The sequence below is a fragment of the Cuculus canorus genome, chromosome 9 (assembly GCF_017976375.1).
Source record: "Cuculus canorus isolate bCucCan1 chromosome 9, bCucCan1.pri, whole genome shotgun sequence".
Classification (NCBI taxonomy): Eukaryota; Metazoa; Chordata; class Aves; order Cuculiformes; family Cuculidae; genus Cuculus; species Cuculus canorus.
In genome coordinates, this window is record NC_071409.1 from 26,967,493 (window position 1) to 26,986,158 (window position 18,666).

Here is an 18,666-nt window from a genome sequence, read left to right on the forward strand (position 1 = left end):
GGAGCAGAGGGGCAGAATCCCCTCCCTCCCTGCTGGTCCCACAGCTCTGGATGCAGCCCAGGACACGGGTGGTTTCTGGGCTGTGAGCACACGTTGACGGTTCATGTTGAGCTCCTCCTCCCCCGGCACCCCGAGTCCTTCTCCCCAGGGCTGCTCCCAATCCATCCTCTACCCAGACAGGATTTGTGCTTGGATTACCCTGACCCAGGGGTCGGACCCTGCCCTTGGCCTCGTTGAACTCCATGAGGTTCCCACAGCCCCATCTCTCCAGACTGTCCAGGTCCCCCTGGATGCCATGGAAACATCGCAGCCTGGCATCAACCCAGCTCTACCAAACCTCCTGGCTTTGCTCATCCCCATCCCAACCCTGGGGCTGCCCCCTTCCCTCCCCAGGGGTCTCAGCACGCAAGAACCACTCTCCGTTGAGGCAGGTTTGGCTCCAGTGGGTTTTATCTCTAGAGGAGGCGAGCGCCGCGTACAGTACAAGAGTCGGGGGGTCACAGAGCAGCAGCGAGATTACCGGCATGGCCCTGGGGCCACGCCGTGACGGTGGCAGCCAAGCCTCATGCAAAGGTGCAAATGCCGTGGGAGGATGGAGCTTTCCTGGGGCTCCCGGAGCAGCCAACAGCCCCCAGGACCTGCTCTGGGCAGCACCGCACCCTCCCCGCTCCCCTCCCGGGCGCAGGGCAGGCGGCTCAAAGCAGCAGCTGGCTCAGGCGGTCACGCCGCGAAACATGGGATCCAGACGCCCCGTCATTAAATAACAGGAATCAACTGTCGAGGGAAGGCTTCAGCGTCCGGACTGCGCAGCTGCGCTCTAGCAGCATCTCTTCTCTGCATCTACCCAGGGACCAGACCCTGGACCAGTAATTTGGGGCAGAATTGTGCTGTTTTGGGACCAGGCTCTGCCTGCTTTAAGGGATTGGTGGCGAAGCTACAGGGCTACTGAGAACAGGGGGACCCGGTGCTCCCTGGGGGGATGGAGAGAGGCGGAGCGGGGGCTACGGCTCGGGCTGGTGGGACTAGAAGCCCTTCTCAATGCTGAGCGTGCGGCGGGTGACGTGCTCCATCGTCCCCGAGATGTACTCGGTCAGGCTGATCTGGTAGTTGGCCAGCATCTTCAGCATCAGCCGCAGGTTCAGCCACCACTGCTCCTGGGGCAGCCTGTGCCTGCAGGGGGGGACACGGCTCTCAAGTGGCCCTGGGGACAACCTGGGATGGTTCTCCTGAGATCTGGCGAACCACTGGGGCAGGGGGACAGGGACTTACTCGAAATCAGTGACTTTCTTGAGCTCTGTCACGGGGCTGAAGGCCACCACCTTCTTCCTGAGCCCGATCACGCAAGCAGAGTCGACCGAGTTGGCGAACACGCGCCCTGGGAAGGGGATGCAACCGACCGCGGCCACCTCACCAGGAGCTGAGTGGCCAAGCCCGGAGCAGGAGGGGCTGCCCAGTGCCACCAGCCTCCCCCCAGCCCTACCACGGCCCCCCAGCCCTCAGCTCACCCTTGCGGTAAACCTCCTGCAGCTTCTCCGACATCCACAGCACCGCCTTCACGCCCAGCTTGGTCCCATAGTTGCGGTCAAAGGGGGTTGGGGCTCCTCCCTGGGGATGATGAATGGTGATGTCAAGCTCCCCCCAGGCTCTTGGGGACAGTGGTGGCTTGTGTGACCCCATCCCCTGTACCTGCTGGAGGTGGCCCAGGACGTTAATCCTGCAGTCGAAGATGCCTTTGCCCTCAGAGGAGTAGAGGTTGTAGAGGAACTCGGTGGTGTAGTGCTCGTGGCACTTCTCATTGCTGGGGGAGCAGAAGGAAGAAGTTGGGTGGTTACTCCTTCATCCCTCATCCCCAGAGGCTCCTCCGTGCTCCACAAACCCATTTTGTTCTCCCCAAGGCCCCAAGCCACAGCCCATCTCCCCAGCAGGACCCTGGGGATGGCAGTGGAGGCATCCAGCGCAGGACTATCCCCATGGCCACCCCCAGGCAGGACATCGGGCGCCCACTGCGCTGAGTCTCACTGCGCCCAAGGACCCTCTGCGGCCGTGGGAAGGGCTCAGCTCCAGCCTCGCTCCTCGCCACCGCACTGGGGTTTGCAGGAAGGCTCTCCAGGTGTCCTCAACTCACCGCAGCACCAGCCCTCTCTGGATATCCGTCTTCATTTTGTCAGTCAAGTGCTCCACATTGGCCTGCAAGATGAATGCCACAATGCCAGCAGTGTCCTGTGTCCTCTGCCACCACACCAGGCCTCTCTGGTCCTCTCATTTGCATACAAGTGCCACCAACATCATCTGGTGGCTTCATAGGACTTGGCCGGAGCCCTTTCTTTGCTGCTTTTCCTTCTCATTTTACCCAAACGATGCTGCCAGAAAGCAGCTCCCGCCCCGCTCACCTTCAGGTCGTGGATGGTGAAGGGATCTTCGTAGACATAGGCAGCGTCAGCACCCACCGCGATGCCGGTGACAGTCGACAGGTACCCGCAGTAGCCCCCCATCGTCTCCACAATGAAGACTCGGCGCTTGGTGCCCGAGGCCGACTGCTTGATGCGGTCACAGCTCTGCGCCGGGAGAAGGACCAGATGATGGTTAAACACCACAGTGAGGGGCACACAGGGAAATCCAACTCTGCTGCCCAAGATGGGATGCTGGTTCATTCCCATGTGTTGTTCCAAAACATGATCATGGAATCATGGGTGGTTTGGGTTGGAAGGGACCTCAAAGCCCATCCAGTGCCACCCCTGCCATGGGCAGGGACACCTCCCACTGGATCAGGGGCTCCAAGCCCCATCCAACCTGGCCTGGAACCCCTCCAGGGATGGGGCAGCCACCACTGCTTTGGGCAACTTGGGTCAGGGCCTCCGCACCCTCACAGCAAAACATTTTTCCCTAAGATGTCATCTTAATCTCTCCTCTTTCAGCTGAAAACTATTTCCCTCATCCCATCGCTGCCCTCCCTGATCCAGAGCCCCTCCCCAGATTTCCTTCAGCCCCTTTCAGCACTGGAAGCTGCTCTGAGGTCTCCCCACAGCCTTCTCTTCTCCAGGCTGAACAACCCCAACTCTCTCAGCCTGTCCCCACAGTGGAGGTTCTCCAGCCCTCGGACCATCTCCGTGGCCTCCTCTGGACTCGCTCCAACAGCTCCATGTCCTCCCTGTGCTGAGCACTCCAGAACTGGACCCAGGGCTCCAGGTGGGTCTCTCAGAGCAGAGCAGAGGGGCAGAATCCCCTCCCTCCCTGCTGGTCCCACAGCTCTGGATGCAGCCCAGGACACGGGTGGTCTCTGAGCTGTGAGCACACGTTGCCGGCTCACATTGAGCTTCTCCCCCAGCACCCCAAGCCCTTCTGACCTGGCGGAGTGTGAAGGCCCCAGGAGCTGCTCCCCACACGGTCCCTCACCTCCATGGCCGCGTTGACGGCCGTGTCCGAGCCAAGGCTGAAGTCGGTGCCCGGCACGTTGTTGCTGATGGTGGCCGGGATGACGCACATGATGATGCAGAGCTCCTCGTACTGCCCGCGGGCTTCCACCAGCTGCAGCACCCCCTCGTAGGCCTGCAAACAGCCGAGGGCTGGTGAGATGCCGGCACTGCATTCCGAAGGGGACGGCCCAGGGTACCGAGAGCCCATCCCAGGCCCCACCAAAACAGGGCTGAGGGTTCTCCCCGCACCTCAAATCCCCCGATGACCAGGAGGCCCTGGATGTTGAATTTCCGCACGTTCTCCACAATCTTTTCCATGCAGGTCTTGGGCAGCGTCCTGTGGTGGGAAGAGAAATGGTGGGGTGAGGACAGGGGGTCCCCACAATCCCTGCAATCCCCGTAGTCCCTGGGGTCCCTACAATGCTTGAAGTCTCTGTTGACCCTGGGGTCCCCACAATCCTTGGAGTCTCTGCAATACCCAGGGTCCCCACAGTCCTTTGGGCTCCCACAATCCCTTGGGTCCCCCAATTCCTTGGGTTCCTGCAATCTCCTGGATGCCCACAATCCCTGAGGTCCTCGCAATCCTTTCTGCAGTCTCTGGGTCCCTGCTATGCCTGGGGTCCCCACAATCCCTGGGTTCCGCTCTGCTCCCCGGGGTCCCCTCCGCTCCCCGTTGGGGCTGTTCTTACCGCTTGGTGCCGAGCATGGAGCCCCCGCGCCCCAGCCAGCCCGCCACGTCGTGCCAGCCCACCTCGCGGATCTGCAAGCAGCAGCGCTCAGTTTTGGGGTGAGGGAGCACCCCACCACCCCCTCTCCAAGCCCAACCCCATCCCGCCAGGAAGCCCACAGCACCCAGGCTTGCCGTCACCCTTACCTGCCCCTTGGACAAGCCCTCGAAGCCATCGCTCACCACGTAGACGGTGTGGCCCTGGCAGATGCCGATGCGCACGGCTGACCTGACGGCAGCGTTCATGCCGGCGGCCGGAGCGCCCACGTTCAGGATGGCCAGGCTGAAGGGGCTCTGCGGGGACCGGGGGAACACGTCACTATGTGGCCCCAACGTGGGGAACACATCCCCCACCGCTCCTCAGCCCTCCTCACCTTCTCCTGCGCTGGCTTCTGGTGTGCCAGCAGCTTGTAGATGTTCCAGTTGTTCTCAAAGCTCCTGCAAGGACAAGGTGAGGTGGCCCTGAGCCACATGGGGATCTCTAGGCTGAAACAGCCGCTGATTTCTCTTGGGAAGCAGCTCCCATCCCAGCAACTCCTTTTGGCCACCCCACAGAGATGTCCCCCCTCATCCCAGGCCCCAGGATGCCCTCCGGCCTGCAACAGCCACCCATTTCCCCTTGGGAAGCAGCTCCCATCCCAAGAAGTCCTTCTGGCCACCCCATCAGGATGTCTCCTCCCACCCTGGTCTCCTGGATGCCTTCCCGCCTGCAGCAGCCGCTGGTTTCCCCCCTGGGAAACCATCCTTTTGACCACCCCGTAGGGATGTCTCCTCACGCCACAGTCCCTCCTCCTCACCTCCCGCGGAGCTGGATGGCCTCGTCAAACCTCTTCTCATCCATGGCCTTCTGCACATCCTTCGTCTTGAGGGGGAAAGAAGCAGCACGTGATGCCTGTGCCTGCGGGGAGGGGAGCGGGACCCCCACCCTATGTGCTGCTGCGCCCGGACCCGCCCCATACTCACCACCTGGACGCACTCCATGAGCGGTAGCCGCACCGACTGGTTTCCCGACAGGCTCACCACGCAGGCCGGGGTGTCCGGTGTTGCCTCCAGCAGTGCCATCACCGCCTCCATCCCCATCTTGCTGCTCTGCAAAGGGACCCCGACACCCCCTGACACCGAAGCCACCCAGTGATGCTCCCCTGGGCCCACCCAGGGATGCTCCCACCGGCTTGGATCGCACAGGGATGCTCGCACGCCTGATTTATACCCAGAGAGCTGCTGAGTTTGTTTCAAAAGCTGTGGAAGTTGCAGCAAATCATGGAATGGTTTGGGTGGGAAGGGACCTCAAAGCCCATCCAGTGCCACCCCTGCCATGGGCAGGGACACCTCCCACTGGATCAGGGGCTCCAAGCCCCATCCAACCTGGCCTGGAACCCCTCCAGGGATGGGGCACCACCGCTGCTCTGGGCACCCTGGGCCAGGGCCTCCCCACCTGAACAGAGAAAACATTCCTTCGCAAGATCTCACCTCAATCTCCCCTCTTTCCGCTGAAAACCGTTCCCCTCGTCCCATCGCTGCCCTCCCTGACCCAGAGACCCCCTCCAGTTTCCCTGGAGCCCCCTTCAGAGCTGGAGGTTAATGAGGGGATCCGGTGCATGGCACAGCCCGCAGGGACTGGCTGGGATGGGGAAGGCCTGCAGAGGGAAGGCAGGTGCAGGGTTCCTCAGCTGCCCGCTCCTCTCTGCACGGGGACACCCCCTGTGTCCCCTCCTCGGACCCACCAGCACGCGGTCGAAGGCTGACGGGGTCCCTCCGCGCTGCACGTGGCCCAGGACGGTGACGCGCGTGTCGAAGCCCAAGCGTTGCACCACCAGCTGTGAGGCAGAGAGGATATCACGTCGCACACCCGCCGGGCACGGTCACCGGAGACGGTGCCGGAGGAGGCGCTTACGTCCTTCACGTAGTTGGAGGAGATGGGTTTGCCGCTGCGGTCGATGGCGCCCTCGGCAATGATGATGATGTTGAGTCGCGAGCCTCTGCTGCGTGTCTGCGGGAGGAAGAAGCCGCCGTGGTTCAGCCAAAACTCGTCGGCAGCTGAAGCCGAGCGTCCATCCCGCGCCGCCCACGGGTGGCACAGGGTCGGGGCGGCCGAGCCTCAGCGCTGGATCTGTCCTTGGCTGAGCACCCCGGTTCACAGCCCCAATGCCCGGAGCTCCTGTAGCTCCGCAGGGCGCGGGGCTCAGCCGGGCTCTCCGTGGGGAGAAAAGGGAGATGGGATAGTGGGACCCCTGTGCTCACCTCCCCGAGCCTCTCGCACATGAGGTCCTCCCAGCCATCCTCCGGAGGGGACTCGGGGATGAAGAGCCAGTCAGCACCTGAGGCCAGGCCGGACACCAGCGCCAGGTACCTGGGGGGACACAGCAGTGGCCACACCGGCACCGGGACCATCCCGTCCTGCTGAGGGGCTTCCTCACCCCTGGGAGCTTACCCGCAGTGGCGGCCCATCACCTCCAGCACGAATGTCCGCTGGTGGCTGCAAGGACAGGGGTGGGAGGAGAAGGAGGGTAGGTGCAATGCCATAGACTCATGGAAGCATTGAGGTTGAAAAAGCCCTCTCAGCACATCCCATCCAACCATCAGTCCAACCCCACTGTGCCTGTTAAACCATGTCTCAAAGTGCCACCTCTACACTGGTTTTGAGCCTCTCCAGGGATGGAGACTCCCCCCCCTGTCCTGGCAGCCTCTGCCACGGCATCACCGCTCTTCTACGAAAAATTTTCCCAATATCCAATCTAAACCTGTTCTGGTGCAACTTGAGGCCGTTTCCTCTCATCTCATTACTTGTTACTTGGGAGCAGAGTGCAGCACCCACCTCACCACAACCTCCTTCCCGGGAGAGAGCGATGAGGTCTCCCCTCAGCCTCCTTTTCTCCAGGCTAAACACCCCCATGTCCCTCAGCTGCCCCTCATAACTGTCGTGCCCTGCTGCTCCAGCACCCGGCGTGCTCACCTCTGTGCCGTGGTGGTGATGGCGTCGATCACCTCCATGATGCGGTGCAGCGCCGAGTCAGTACCGATGGTCATGTCGGTGCCGCAGAAGTCATTGTCGATGGAGCCCACCAGCCCCACGATGTTCAGGCGGCAGTTCTCCCGCGCCACCTCCTCGCTGATCTGCCCTGCGGGGGGGGGACGGCAGCACCTCCGGTTATTTTAGGGTCCTCCTCTCCCCCCACTGTGGCATTGGGTTGGATCCAGTGGAGGAGCCCAACGCTTCCTGGGGTCATAGTGATGGGTTGGACCTCTGGATCTCAACACCCTTGGATGCTTCCGGCTCCACCCACCCAAGGGTTGGGGAGGGGGCTTCACCCACCGTCTTGGACCAGCTCCTCCAGCAGCCCGGCCCACTCGGAGCGGAAGATGTCAGCTCCCGTCAGGCTGCCATCCCCACCGATGACGCACAGGTTGGTGATGCCGTGTTCCACCAGGTTGCGGGCGGCCCGCAGGCGGCCGGCGCGGGTGGTGAAGGCCTTGCAGCGGGCGCTGCCAATCACTGTCCCACCCTGGAGAGCAAAGGGGGGGACACAGCTCATCACGCATGCTTTTGGGGGTGGCCTTTGGGGGTAACATGGCCCTACCGATGGTCCTCCTCACCAGCTGGATGATGTTGGAGACGCTGAGCCAGTTGGCTTGCTTGATGTTGTCTGCCCCCTCCACCAGCCCCTCGTAGCCCTGTGGAGAAGATGGGGTTGGAGGTGAAGGTGCCCTGGCATGGGGGGGGTCAGCTCCCCCCAACCCATAATGGGGAGCAGGGAGGAAGCCAACCTCGTAGATGAGGAAGACCTTGGCTCCCACATATATTCCCATGCGGGTGACAGCGCGGACGGCGGCGTTCATTCCTGGAAAGGTGAGTTGTGAGGGACCCCCACACTCCAGGGGGGGCTGGATCCCATAGGAGACCCCGCAGCACCTTCTGGTGGGTGGGGGGCTGGATCCCACAGAAGACCCTGCAGCATCTTCTCGGGGGTGGGGGCTGGATTCTATAGGTGACCCTGGAGCATCTTCGGGGGGGGGGGGGGGAAGGGTCCTATGGGTGACCCTGGAGCATCTTTGGTGGGGTAGGGGGGCTGGATCCTATGGGTGACCCTGGAGCACCTTCTGGGGTGGGGGAGCTGGATCCTAGGGGTGACCCTGGAGCATCTCCGGGGGTGGCGGTGCCGGATCCCCGGGTGACCCCAGGGCGCCCCGAGGCCCCGCGGCCGTGTCCCCGGCCCGGCCCCGCCCCGCCCTGCCCCGCCGGGCCGCACCTTGCGCGTCGCCGCCGCTGGTGAGCACGGCGATGGCCATGCCGGCCCCGGCCATCCGCAGCCGCTCCAGCTCCGCCGCCGCCATCGCTGCGCGCCCCGCGCCCCGCGCGCGCCCGCCGGAACACGCCCACCCTGGGAAACCACGCCCAATTCTGCGAGACCACGCCCACTGCCCAAAGCCTTCATAAGCCCTCGGCTAGAACACGCCCACTCTTGGCGAGGCCACGCCTACTCCTCACGCCTGCACACCCCCCTCCCGGCTTGACCACGCCCGCTCTAGGTGAGGCCACGCCCACTCTCACGTCCTCTCACGTCCTCCCCTGCCAGGCCCCGCCCCCTTCGCGCACCTTCCCCCTCCCCCTGCAGCTGGGCTGCGCTATGAGAATCCATGTCGGGACATGTCCGGCTATGTCGGGCCATGTCGGGCCATGTGCTGTCATAGCAACACATGTCCTGCCATGTCCTGCCATAGCAACCCGTGCTGGGCCATGCTGTGCCATGTCATACCACAGCAACCCGTGTCCTGCCATGTCGGGCCATGTCCTGCCATCGCAGCCCATGTTGGGCCATGTCAGGCCATGTCGTGCCATAGTGAGCCGTGCCATGCCATGGACTCCCACGTTGTGCCATCTTGTGCCATAGAGTGCTGTGTCGTGCCATGTCCTGCCATGCTGTGCTATCCCGTGCCGTGTCATGCCACATTGTGCAGCAGCATGCCATGGTGTGCCATGGTGTGCCATGGTGTGCCATAGTGTGCCATGGTGTGCGTGTGTACCGTGTCATGCCGTGTTGCGTTGTGTCACGCCATGTCATGCTTTGTCACACCGCAGAGTGCCGTGTGGTGCTGTGTGGTGCCATGTCCTACCACAGCGTGCCATGCCATGCCGTACTGTATCACGCAGTGCTGTGCCATAGTGTGCCATGGCAGGCACACGGTGTGCCGTGCCAGCAGGATGATCCCAGGGGTCACAGCCCCAGGGATGGAGGTCCCGTTCCACCTGTGCTGTTGAGGGCACCGGCACTGGGATTTGTCCCGACAGCTGTGAGGCTGCTCCTCCAGCCCTCCCTTCTTCTCCTGTGTTGCCCGGGCAGAGCAGGAAGGGTGGGGAAACTGAGGCAACTGCCACTACTCTCTGCACTCGGCTGGGCCGGAGTGGCTTGGAGCCCCTCGGCCATGGCCGGGCGCTGGAGGCCAGGCTGCCCGCGTGTCCGGCAGCGAAGGAGTGCGGGTGGCTCAGGCTGAGGAAATGGGAGAGACCTGGCTGGACTCCCGCTCTCCTCCTCTGGCCCCACCTCCCCGGTCCAGCTTAACTCCCTGCCAGAACAGCGTGGGGCCACCATTCCCATCCCCATCCCTCTCTCTGCGCTGGACTACCTCTGGGGCCATCATTCCCATCTCTGTCCCTACGCTTAACTCCCTGCCAGGCCAGCTTGGGGCCACCATCCCCATCCCTGCCTTTAACTCCCTGTGGGGCCACCTTTCCTGTCCCCGTCCCTCTCCCTGTACTTAACTCTCTCTGGGGCCATCACTCCCATCCCTCTCCCCATCCTTAACTCCCTTTAGGGCCACCATTCCTGTCCCCATCCCTGCCTTTAACTCCCTGTACGGCCACCATCCCCACCCTTAACTCTCTCTGGGACCACCACTCCCATCCTTCTCCCTCCTTTAACTCCCTGTGCTGCCACCATTACAGTCCCCATCCTTCTCCCTGCCTTTAACTCCTTGTGGAGCCACCATCCCCGTCCCTCTCCCTGCATTTGACTCCCTCTGGGGCCACTATCTCCATCCTTCTCCCTGCCCTTCACTCCCTGTGGAGCTGCCGTTCCCGTCCCCCTCCGTGTCCCCACGATGCTGCTGCTCCTGCTGCTCTGCGGAGCCCTGGGCTGTGGGGCAGAGCGGGCAGGTAGGGTGAGGACATGGTGACAGCAAGCTCGGAGAGACTTGGGGTTGGGGACATGCACGGCTTATGGGGAGGGGACAGGGTGGTGGGTGATGTCTGGCATCTCTCGCAGTCCTGGGCACCTTCACCATGCTGCAACAGACCCGTGTCTCCGAAGGCAGCTGCGACTTCTGGGGGAACGCTAGCCTGGACGGGAGGCTCAGCCACCTCCTGGAGGGGCTCAACGTCACCCAGGTGCTGCCGCTGGAGCCCCCGGACGCCTGGGCCAGGCGGCAGCAGGATGTGACCACCTACCTGCTCTACTTTGGCCGGTTGGTGAAGCTCTTCAATAAGGAGAGGCCCATCAACTGTGAGTGGTGCCCAAGGGGACACAGGGATGGGGACACATGGCCCGGCACAGGGATGGGTCCCACTGGGGAAGGGGGACCCCCTGCACTGCCAGGGCGTGGGGACGGCTCTCTGGGACCGGCGGAACAGAAGGACGGGGCCACGGCCGCGTGTGAAAGCCCTCCTCTGGGAGCTGGGAATGTTTGTTCTGGAGCCCACCCTGGGAATAGGGAGATGCTCAGTCTCCTGCTGCCCCTGGGGGAAAAGGGCTGGGGGCTATAGCCTGGTGGGACAGTGAGGGGCAGGCACCCCGCCTGCACCCCGCCTGCATCGCCTTTTGCACACACCTGCCCTCCACCTGCACCCCCCCTTCCTCCCACCTGCACCTTGCCTTCACCCTGCTCGCAGTCCCCTTGCACCCTGCCTGCTCCCCTCCTGCACCCCTCTGGCACCTCCTTTGCGTCCCCCTTGCACCCCATTTACACCTCGTTTCCCCCCTGCCTGCACCCCTCACCCCCTGTTGTGTTCGCAGGGTGCTGAGGGCATGATTTGATCTTTATTTTTCTCGTTACCCCCAAACGGGCTTTGCCCCAGCTCCGCGTTTCCTCCCCTGGCCCTTGGGGAGCCCTTGCTGGCCTCGGAGTCACCGCTCTGAGCCCCACGCCCCCCTCGCCCCTCGCCCCACGCCCCCTTGCCCCCAGCTGTGACAGCGATGCCGCCTCGCTCTGTGCTCAGACCCTCCGGGGAGCCCGACAGCGCGGCTGTGCCGAGTGCGGATAAAGGAGGGAAACCCAAGCCCGGCTATTGGAAAAGTCAACGCCGCGGCTGAACTGAGTGAAACCAAAGCTTGGGGTGGGGAAACTCGGGCTGAGACCTTGCAGACTCAGCGCAGGGCTGGGTGCCGGTGCCGAGCGGCCGAGAGTGGGGGCGCGGCGCCCCTGACGCCATCCCTCTGTCCCCACAGACACCCAGAGCCTGCGCTGCAGCCTGGGATGCCGCCTCTTCCGCGACGGCACAGCCCACAGCTTCTACGAGGTGACCCTCAATGGGACGTCCTTCCTCAGCTTCCACGTGCCCAACGCCACCTGGGAGCGGCGCTGGCCCGGGCGGCACGCGGTGGCCGCCTTTGCCGAGAAGGAGCTGATGAAGTACCCCATGACCACCGAAGGCCTCCAGCATTTCCTCAACACCACCTGCGTGGGGATCCTGCGGGCTCAGAGCGCCCAGACGGGTCTGTGCTGGGGCGGTGGGGCACGCGGTGGTGTGGCTGGGGGTCCCGGTCGTCACTTCTGTCCCTCTTGCCTCTTGCAGGACAACAGAGCAGCCGGTCGCACGCGCCGCTGGTGCTGGGCCTGATCCTGGGGACCTTCGCCTTGCTGGGCATGGCCGTGGGGATCTTCCTGTGCACAGGAGGGAGCTGCTAGCAGAGGCAGAAGCTGTCCCACATCACCCCATGAAGGCAGGGGATGGACCCATCATCATCCTGTGGAGGCGGAGAATGATGGACCCATCATCATCCTGTGGAGGCGGAGAATGATGGACCCATCATCACCCTGTGGAGGCAGAGAATGATGGACCCATCACCATCCTGTGGAGGCAGGGAATGGACCCATTGTCCTCCGATGCTCCCCTTTCCTCTCAGCGGCGCCGATGTGGGGCACTGTCAGCCCCTGCATTGGATCGAGTCTGTGAGGCCTCTGGAGAGAGCCTGACGGGGTCTGGTGTCCTGAGCTTCCCTCAGTGCGCCCACAGCTTCACTTGGACTCCATGAAGCCGTTTCCCAAAAGCTGAGTGGCGATGCTTCGTTTATTTTTCATTTCCACCTCTTTGCGTGAGCCACCGAGGCTGAGTGCAGACAGTGGTGACGGGACAGCGTTCCTGAGCAGTTCATAGGATCATGGAGTATTTTGGCTCGGAAGGCACCTCAAAGCCCATCCAGTGCCACCCCTGCCATGGGCAGGGACCCCTCCCACTGGATCAGGGGCTCCAAGCCCCATCCAACCTGGCCTGGAACCCCTCCAGGGATGGGGCAGCCACCGCTGCTCTGGGCACCCTGGGCCAGGGCCTCCCCACCCTCACAGCAAAACATTTCTGCCTAAGATATCATCTCCATTTCCCCTCTTTCAGATCAAAACCATTCCTCTGGTCCCTTCGCTGCCCTCCCTGATCCAGAGCCCCTCCCCAGCTTTCCTGGAGCCCCTTTCAGCACTGGAAGCTGCTCTAAGGTCTCTCCACAGCCTTCTCCAGGCTGAACAACCCCAACTCTCTCAGCCTGTGCTCATAGCAGAGCTGCTCCAGCCCTCGGATCATCTCCATGGCCTCCTCTGGACTCACTCCAACAGTTCCATGTCCTCCCTGTGCTGAGGACTCCAGAACTGGACTCAGGGCTCCAGGTGGGTCTCTCAGAGCGGAGCAGAGGGGCAGAATCCCCTCCCTCCCTGCTGGTCCCACAGCTCTGGATGCAGCCCAGGACATGGGTGGTTTCTGGGCTGTGAGCGCATGTTGCCGGCTCACACTGAGCTTCTCCTCCTCAGCAGCCCGAGTCCTCTCCGCAGGAGACAGATGACCACGTTCACTGCTCTCCCATTGGGACGTGCATCCCAGGGATGTTTGGGGATGCTGGGATTGGGGCAGGGCCGGTGCAGGTGATGTGTTGGGGACCCCAAGGTGAGAAAACCCTCCTTAAGGGGTGGCCAAAGAAAGGCAGAGCTGTCTCACTGCCTCTGTACAACAGCACCCACGGCTTTATTCTCCTTCTCTGCAACCCAGATCTGAGCTTAAAGCTGCTCTTTGACAGTTTGAACTTTGGATCCATAATAAATTCCTGGCTCCATCTCCCTTTCACCCACAGTGCGATTTTGAGCGTGACCCCTTCTCGTGCTCCTTGCCGAGGGCAGGAATGGCTGGGGATGAGGCAGGAGCTGGCTTGGGCCACCAGAAGAAGGGACAGCACAGAGACAAGGAGCTTTCCTGGATTAATTTCCAGCTCATTCCTTTCTGAATACCCTTCCCTGCAGCTCAAAGCAAGAAAGGGTGGGAAGATGGGAAAAGAGATGCAGGGGTTGGGAAGATGAGGTCGTGGCTGTCCTCAAGGAGGGCTGGAGGAGGAGGTCTCCAAAGCCCACATCTCATCACCCTGGCCTGCGGCCACCCCGGCAGCTCCCGCCTCCCCCGGGCTCTCGGGACAGGGGCCGGGGCCCTCCCCACCCTTCAGCGTGTGCCTTTACGAGAGAGAGATGGCAGCCAAGAGGCTCCAAAACAACGGGAACGTCATCGCTCGGCCTCGGAAGATGAGCCCTTGGCGGGAGCTCTGCCACAGGCCAAGCACCGCGTGTCCCCACCGCGGGCACCAGGGGACACGAGGCCAATGCTGAAGGCCAAATGCAGGAGGTTTGCGCCCCGCCAAGGGATAAAAACACTCGTAGGCAGCTTCCAGCAGGCAGAAATTGCGGCATTCATGGCTCTGCTTGGGCTTCTGGCACCTCTGCTGCCTGCAAGTGAAGGAGATGTTGCACCACGGTCCCAAGATGCCGGTGTTTCCACAGACTCTCCTGCCGAGGGCCTCGGGGCGCTGCTCCCTGTGCAGGGATGCCCTGAGGCTGGGACGATGCCGGACACGGGCCGGCAGCCGGGCCGGCACCCGGGAGAGACCCCAGTCAGGAGAAAGTGGGGAGGTCTGGAACACTGGGCCTTGTTTTGCTTTTTGCTTCTGACCTGCGTCATCTTTTGGACAGATGAGGAAGTCTCTGCTTTAAACCCTGCTGAAAAAGCCTTTTTCCTGCCCCTCGGCTCTCTGTGCGTGTTGGTCGCAGCAGGAGAGCGCTCCGGAAAGGCTTGGCTGCTGCTCTTGAGTCTCCACAAGGGGATGGGATCCCCACAGAACGGCTGGATCCTGCGGAACAGCCTCATTCCAAACTGTGCCCGTGCCAACACACCCACAGCTGCACCCCCAGCCCAGGGCCACCTCCCTGGCGGTGACCAGCACCTGACCTGGGCACGGTGGCCACGAGACGAGGGGTTATGGCAACGGCATCCGCCCCCTGCCCCAGCGCAGCCCCAAAACTTCTCTTCCTCATCCCAAAACCCCTGAACCCCCTTGTCATGAGGCCGCCAGCCCTTGTCCTTGGAGCAGCCTGCTGGGACACAGGGCCCAGCTGCCCCAGGCTGCGAGCGGGGCTCCTGTCCCGATGCTGCTCCCACCGGCACCATCTCTCCAGCAGCCGGTAGCCACGTCTGTGGCCAATCCTCTCCCAGATCTCGCTGTTCTTCCACCAACGCTGATCCTGTCAGCTGAGGGTTGTCTCCAATTTGCTCCTTGGGTGTTTGTCTTTCTGCGAGATTGGCACAAACCCTCATGGAGGCTTTACCCAACCCCCCAAAGCAAACCGTCCTGTTTATCTGCCCCAATCGCCGCGAGAGGCTTTGCTTTTCTCACACCGCGTCGTTTCCATCGCTCAGCCCTTCTATCACAGCTCTGGATAAGGGCTGAGATAAGACGCCCAGCCTTGAACGTTGTTCCAGCAAGACGTGCTGGGAAGCAGCTTTCCCCTGTGCCCACGTCCCCTGGGTGCTTCACACGGGGTGGGCAGGGCCCTCCGCCTCGCAGGGACACGCCGTCCCCCCGCTGCCTTTTGGGCACCAGCTTGCGAGGTCGGCCACATCCTTCGGGAGCCTCCGGCTGCTCACAGGGCGTTGCTGGCGCCGTGCCCTGCCCAGGGGCCAAGGGCCGGCTCGAGGAGGTGCCCGAGCACAGCGCTGGCTGCCTGCGCCTGCTGGGGTGGGGACGGCAGCAGCTGGGAAACAACCAGGGCTGGGGGGTCAGAGCTTATCGGGACAATGGGGTCCAGCTTTACATCTGGAATGAAGAAGGCATTATCCTCGTAACCACCCCATACGCACTCGGTGCCCCCACTGGTGTCACCCTCGCTTCTCTGGCCCAAAGCTGTGTTCTGTATCCCCTCGAGGTGACACTGTCACAGCCTCAGGTGGTTTTGGGTCCGGGATCACCAGCTTTGGGACATCCTTTTCAGCCCAAGGCTGCAGCGGGTGAGGGGATTTGCAGCAGAGGCAGCATCCAGCCAGCCCTCCCCGAGCAAGGGATGCTTGTTTTACGGACAGCAGAGTTTTTGGGGGGAGGCTGTTGGGTGCCTGCTTCCTCGCAGCCTCCTGCTCCCACCAGAGAGCGGGCAGCGCCCTGGAAATACTTAACAGCAGAGGAAAGGGCTGTGCTGGTGACTCCCTCCTCGCAGGGCGCACGGGTACCCAGGATCATCACTGCCCTCTTCCCTTTCCGCTCACCTCCCAGGTCAGCAGTGCTGAGCGAACCAGAGGAAACAGGAGGAGGAAGCTGGCTGCTGGCCGGCACCCCGACGGAGCAGGGCTACGTGCCAGTCAGGATCATGGAATGGTTTGGGATAGAAGGAACCTCAGTCCATCCAGTTCCACCCCCTGCCATGGGCAGGGACACCTCCCACTGGATCAGGGGCTCCAAGCCCCATCCAACCTGGCCTGGAACCCCTCCAGGGATGGGGCAGCCACCACTGCTCTGGGCACCCTGGGCCAGGGCCTCCCCACCCGCACAGCAAAACATTTCTCCCCAAGATCTCATCTCAATCTCCCCTCTTTCAGCTGAAAACCAGCAGGATCCCCACCACCAAGGTCTCCAGGCACCTGTCTGAGCAGCTGTGTTTGGGACCACGGCAAACGTGCCTTCGGGAGAGCACTCCCCTCCCATCTCCACCGCTTGTCTCTCAGAAGCAGAAAAGTTTAGGTAAGTGCTAAATGTCAGGTTCTTTGGAAAAAGCCAAGCCCACCTGCACTGCACCTGCAGAGAAGTTTCCATGGAGAAGAAACCACTGTTTGGGAACACTTTCACCCCTCGCCTGGGCAGCCTCTGGATGGCTGAAGCCATCGGAAGGAGGCAGCCCTCAGGCCAGAGCATTCCCCAGGGCCCCAGGGAGTGCAGGCATAGGACAAGGGGAAGAGTTTTGAGCTGAAAGAGGGGAGATTGAGGTGAGATCTGGGGGAGAAATGTTTTGCTGTGAGGGTGGGGAGGCCCTGGCCCAGGGTGCCCAGAGCAGTGGTGGCTGCCCCATCCCTGGAGGGGTTCCAGGCCAGGTTGGATGGGGCTTGGAGCCCCTGATCCAGTGGGAGGTGTCCCTGCCCATGGCAGGGGTGGGACTGGATGGGCTTTGAGGTCCCCTCCCACCCAATGTGATTCCGATTCCCAAAACAGCAAGGACTTTGTGAAACATGTTTCAAGGATGAGTGTTTTTCTGGGAGAACTGAACAGTGAACACGGCTCTATCTAAACCTTCAACAATCCTTGACTCGTGCAGGGATTTAGGGTAAAAGGTGACCGGGAAATCATGGTGGTTTTGATTTGCTCCACTTTGGGAAGAACCGGATTGCTTCGAAGGGGCTGGAAATTACGGCTGTGCATTCCATGAAACTCAGCTCAGAGGTCTGCACCTTCGGGACGCTCACTTAGTCCCAAATGAAGAGGTGGTGATATGAGCATCTACGTCTCCGAAGCAGCATTTATAGGAGACAAAGGAGTCCATGCACACCGTGACTCACCGAAAGAAGGGACACAGGATGTCCCAGACCCTGAGCAGCTTCCACATCCCCCTGGCCAGACACCCTGGAGCCCTTGGAGGACAAAGTCAGAGAAAGCATGGAAAGCCTGGAAGCTTTGTCTGAAAGGCCCAGGAAAGACCCCAGCTCTGCACAGAGCTGATGGGAAAGGGAAGAGGGAAGGAAGCAGGGCTGCCCAGTATGATTTGGAGCTTTCTTTTCTGTTTTTCTTCTCAGCCTGGTGAAAGCCAGGGCTTTGCAGCTATTGTTGCCATTCCCTGGAGCATGGGCCTCTCGGAGGAGTTACAGACCCACAATGAAAAATAACAACCCCAAAAGCCACAGGAAGGAAAGGAATTCACAGGAAAAGGAAAAGCCGCAGCAGGAACAAGCACTCATGCCTGAAATAAATGCACTGCCTCTGCTCGGGGGCAGGTAGGAAAGGTTACTCTGCCTTCAGCTGTGGAGGAGCCGAGACTTTGGTGCCAAGCCCTGGCTTTTGGGCTCTACTGCTCCAAGTGAGTCCTGGCAGGGGGGTTGAAGAGTAAGAAGGCAGCAAGGGAATAGCCAAACAGGCCCTGGAAGGGCCAAGACAGAGGGAAGCAGCCCCATGCCCAGGGATATCGGAAAGAGATTCTTTGAAATATAAGGTTTCTTAGAAATCTGAGCTAAGGGGGAGGCGGGGGCAGAGCTGCCCAGGAGAGACCCGGTCACCCAACGGGCACTGGAGGCGACAGCCTCAGCTGCGATTAACGGTTTACGGTGCTGGATTTTGAGGAAGATGAGCACCAAGACCAAGGATTTGGCATCCCAGGGTTCCCAAGCCCCCGCTTTGCTCTGCCGAGGCAAACGTACAAAGGATCCAACAGGAAACCTTCCCGGTGTTGCTGCTTCCGCTGCGTCGGCTCCTGCAGGAGTGAGGGGTAGGGTGGGACAAGGCACCGGGGCTGGGCCAGGGCTGCTCCCCACCTCTCCCTGCTCACATCGGAGCTACTTGAAGTTCACAGTGAGAACAAACCACCAACAAAACCAAACAAGCTGCCCTGGGCCTCCTGCTGCTGCTCCCCAGCAACCATCTCCAGGTAGAAAAAAATCCAGATCCCATCCACTTCACAGGTCAGGGAGGCAGCGGATAGGGGGAAAGGCAGCAGCTGGAGCGTATCTGGAGAAAGGAACAGAGCTGGGAAGGGGCTGGAGCCCAAGGGTTCTGGGAGCAGTTGAGGGTGCTGAGGCTGTTTAGCCTGGAGAAGAGGAGGCTGAGTGGAGACCTCATCGCTCTCTGCACCTCCCAGCAAGGAGGCTGTGGTGGGGCGGGTGCTGGGCTCTGCTCCCAAGTGACAAGGGACAGGAAGAGAGGAAATGGCCTCAAGTTGTGCCAGGCCAGGTTCAGGAAAAAATTCTTTACTGAAGGAGTGGTGAAGCCCTGGCAGAGGCTGCCAAGGGCCGGGGTGGAGTCTCCATCCCTGGAGGAGTTT

General features: G+C 61.8%; 2 protein-coding genes across 2 annotated transcripts; one reads left to right on the forward strand and one right to left on the reverse strand.

Moving 5' to 3' along the window:
* Positions 1–422: 422 nt before the first annotated feature.
* PFKL (phosphofructokinase, liver type) lies at positions 423–8,527 on the reverse strand. The gene is made up of 22 exons (XM_054074031.1): positions 8,388–8,527; positions 7,906–7,979; positions 7,735–7,812; positions 7,454–7,643; positions 7,094–7,259; positions 6,572–6,616; positions 6,382–6,490; positions 6,035–6,130; positions 5,865–5,957; positions 5,104–5,229; positions 4,938–5,002; positions 4,515–4,578; positions 4,288–4,434; positions 4,103–4,173; positions 3,663–3,750; positions 3,394–3,546; positions 2,391–2,555; positions 2,126–2,187; positions 1,687–1,798; positions 1,506–1,605; positions 1,270–1,375; positions 423–1,170 (listed from the first exon to the last, which is right to left on the reverse strand). The coding sequence occupies exons 1-22, from the start codon at positions 8,470–8,472 to the stop codon at positions 1,023–1,025; spliced, it is 2,343 nt and encodes a 780-aa protein (XP_053930006.1). The 5' UTR covers positions 8,473–8,527; the 3' UTR covers positions 423–1,022.
* Positions 8,528–9,714: 1,187 nt separating this feature from the next.
* PROCR (protein C receptor) lies at positions 9,715–13,509 on the forward strand. The gene is made up of 4 exons (XM_009570162.2): positions 9,715–10,291; positions 10,401–10,637; positions 11,580–11,846; positions 11,927–13,509. Exons 1-4 carry the CDS (start codon positions 10,237–10,239, stop codon positions 12,037–12,039), a joined length of 672 nt encoding a protein of 223 aa, XP_009568457.1. The 5' UTR covers positions 9,715–10,236; the 3' UTR covers positions 12,040–13,509.
* Positions 13,510–18,666: the final 5,157 nt, after the last annotated feature.

What these genes read in the sequence shown, in the direction of transcription:
- PFKL (XM_054074031.1), bottom strand. Translation starts at nt 8,472, where the DNA reads ATGGCGGCGGCGGAGCTGGAGCGGCTGCGGATGGCCGGGGCCGGCATG. An exon ending in TCTCCAACATCATCCAGCTG is followed by an intron (nt 7,644 to 7,734) that starts GTGAGGAGGACC and finishes TTTGCTCTCCAG; the next exon opens with GGTGGGACAGTGATTGGCAG. An exon ending in AAGAAAGTCACTGATTTCGA is followed by an intron (nt 1,171 to 1,269) that starts GTAAGTCCCTGT and finishes CCCCCCCTGCAG; the next exon opens with GCACAGGCTGCCCCAGGAGC.
- PROCR (XM_009570162.2), top strand. Translation starts at nt 10,237, where the DNA reads ATGCTGCTGCTCCTGCTGCTCTGCGGAGCCCTGGGCTGTGGGGCAGAG. An exon ending in CTGTGGGGCAGAGCGGGCAG is followed by an intron (nt 10,292 to 10,400) that starts GTAGGGTGAGGA and finishes CATCTCTCGCAG; the next exon opens with TCCTGGGCACCTTCACCATG. An exon ending in GGCTCAGAGCGCCCAGACGG is followed by an intron (nt 11,847 to 11,926) that starts GTCTGTGCTGGG and finishes TGCCTCTTGCAG; the next exon opens with GACAACAGAGCAGCCGGTCG.